General features: G+C 64.8%; 1 protein-coding gene across 1 annotated transcript; it reads left to right on the plus strand.

Moving 5' to 3' along the window:
- Window positions 1–71: 71 nt before the first annotated feature.
- Window positions 72–1,529, plus strand: LDBPK_171250 (5'-3' exonuclease, putative; the record flags this gene model as incomplete). The annotated part of the gene is made up of 1 exon (XM_003859932.1): window positions 72–1,529. A coding segment is annotated over one exon (1,458 nt), but the record flags the coding sequence as incomplete, so codon positions are not given.

The following is a 1,529-nucleotide window of genomic DNA, read 5'->3' on the forward strand; positions in this document are numbered from 1 at the left end:
CCCACCACACACACACACACGTTGTACCCTCGGGCGCTGAACGTCTCTTTGGCAGCTGAGTCGTTGCACCAATGGGCGTCCCCAAGTTCGCGGCATGGTTGACGAGGAAGTACCCATCCATGGTGATGGACAGCTGCCCTGGCGATGTGCACGGCCTCTATATCGATCTCAACGGGCTCATTCATCCCTGCTGCCACGACGAGCACGACCCGTCTGTCGCCCTACGTACGCAGGGGGAGAAGCTGCGCAGCATCTGCCTCGCCATCGAAACGCTTGTCGTAACGGTGCGTCCGCAGCATGTCATCTACATCGCCGTCGACGGCGTTGTGCCGCGTGCCAAGATGAACCAGCAGCGCGCGCGGCGGTACATGAGCTCCGCCGCACCGCTCACAGACACGGACAAGCCGATTCACGGCGGCGGCCACGAGTTGAGTGCGACCATTGTCGCGGCGATCGAGAAGGAGTTCACGCAAGCAGAGTGCGACGGGGTGGAGCGTGAGTTGGCGGATGTGAGCCAGGCACTTATGGGAGATGTGCTGTATGGCGGTTGCGCAACGATGGCGCTGGCGGAGGACGCGACCGAGAAGGCGGAGGCCCATACGCTGGGCGCGGCGCCATGGACTACTGCGCTGACCTTGGCAAGCGAAGGTGCGGAAGGTGCGTGCTGCGCCGCCGCCCAAGTCGGCAGGCAGCCGGCAGCGGCGGCATCGCCAGCCAAGTTCGATAGCAACTGCATCTCCCCTGGCACAGCCTTCATGGATGCCGTGGCGGCTGCCGTGCGAGACTACATCCGTCACAAGTTGGCGCCAAAGAAGAACGACGACGGCGGCAAGGCGGAGGCGGAGGCCGGAGCGTCTCCAGCCGCCATCAATGCCACCTGCGCACACTGGGCTGGCCTCACCGTCATCTTCTCGGACTCGAACACTGCCGGCGAGGGCGAGCACAAAATCTTCGACTTTCTGCGCACCCAGTCAGCTTTCCCCGGCTTCAACGGCAGCGGTTGTCACGTCATCGCTGGGCTGGACGCCGACCTCATCTTCCTCTCGCTTTCTCTGCACATCCCGCGTGTGGTCATCCTGCGCGACCAGAAACGGTCCAGCTACGAGCAGGCGTTGCTGCCCGACACCGCCGGCGGCACGCTCGTCACCAAGAAGGTGTCCCCGAAGGTGAAACCACGGCGAGTTCGAAGGCCGGCCGTGCCCAGCTCGTCGATGTCGTCGATCGGCTCGGCTGCCGCGCCGACGGCCGCGGCGGGGGACGAGGTGGCGCTCGCCAGCGGCACCGCTTCCATGGCGGCGCCAAGCGACGACGAGGCGGACGAATGCGGGCTTTTCTGGCGCTCTGAGGCGCCCTCGAGTCCCGCGTCGCCGGCGACCATGGGCCCAAAGACGGCACCGCCGCAGCACGTTGCTGACATGGTGGTTGAGCCGAGCAGTGGCTACCAGTACTTCGACATAGACGTTGTCGGGGCGTCTGTGGTGTCGGAGGTGTATCAACTGTGCTTGGAAAATGGCTTGCAGCTCCGGGGC

This window comes from Leishmania donovani, chromosome 17 (genome assembly GCF_000227135.1).
Source record: "Leishmania donovani BPK282A1 complete genome, chromosome 17".
NCBI classification, from domain to species: Eukaryota; Euglenozoa; class Kinetoplastea; order Trypanosomatida; family Trypanosomatidae; genus Leishmania; species Leishmania donovani.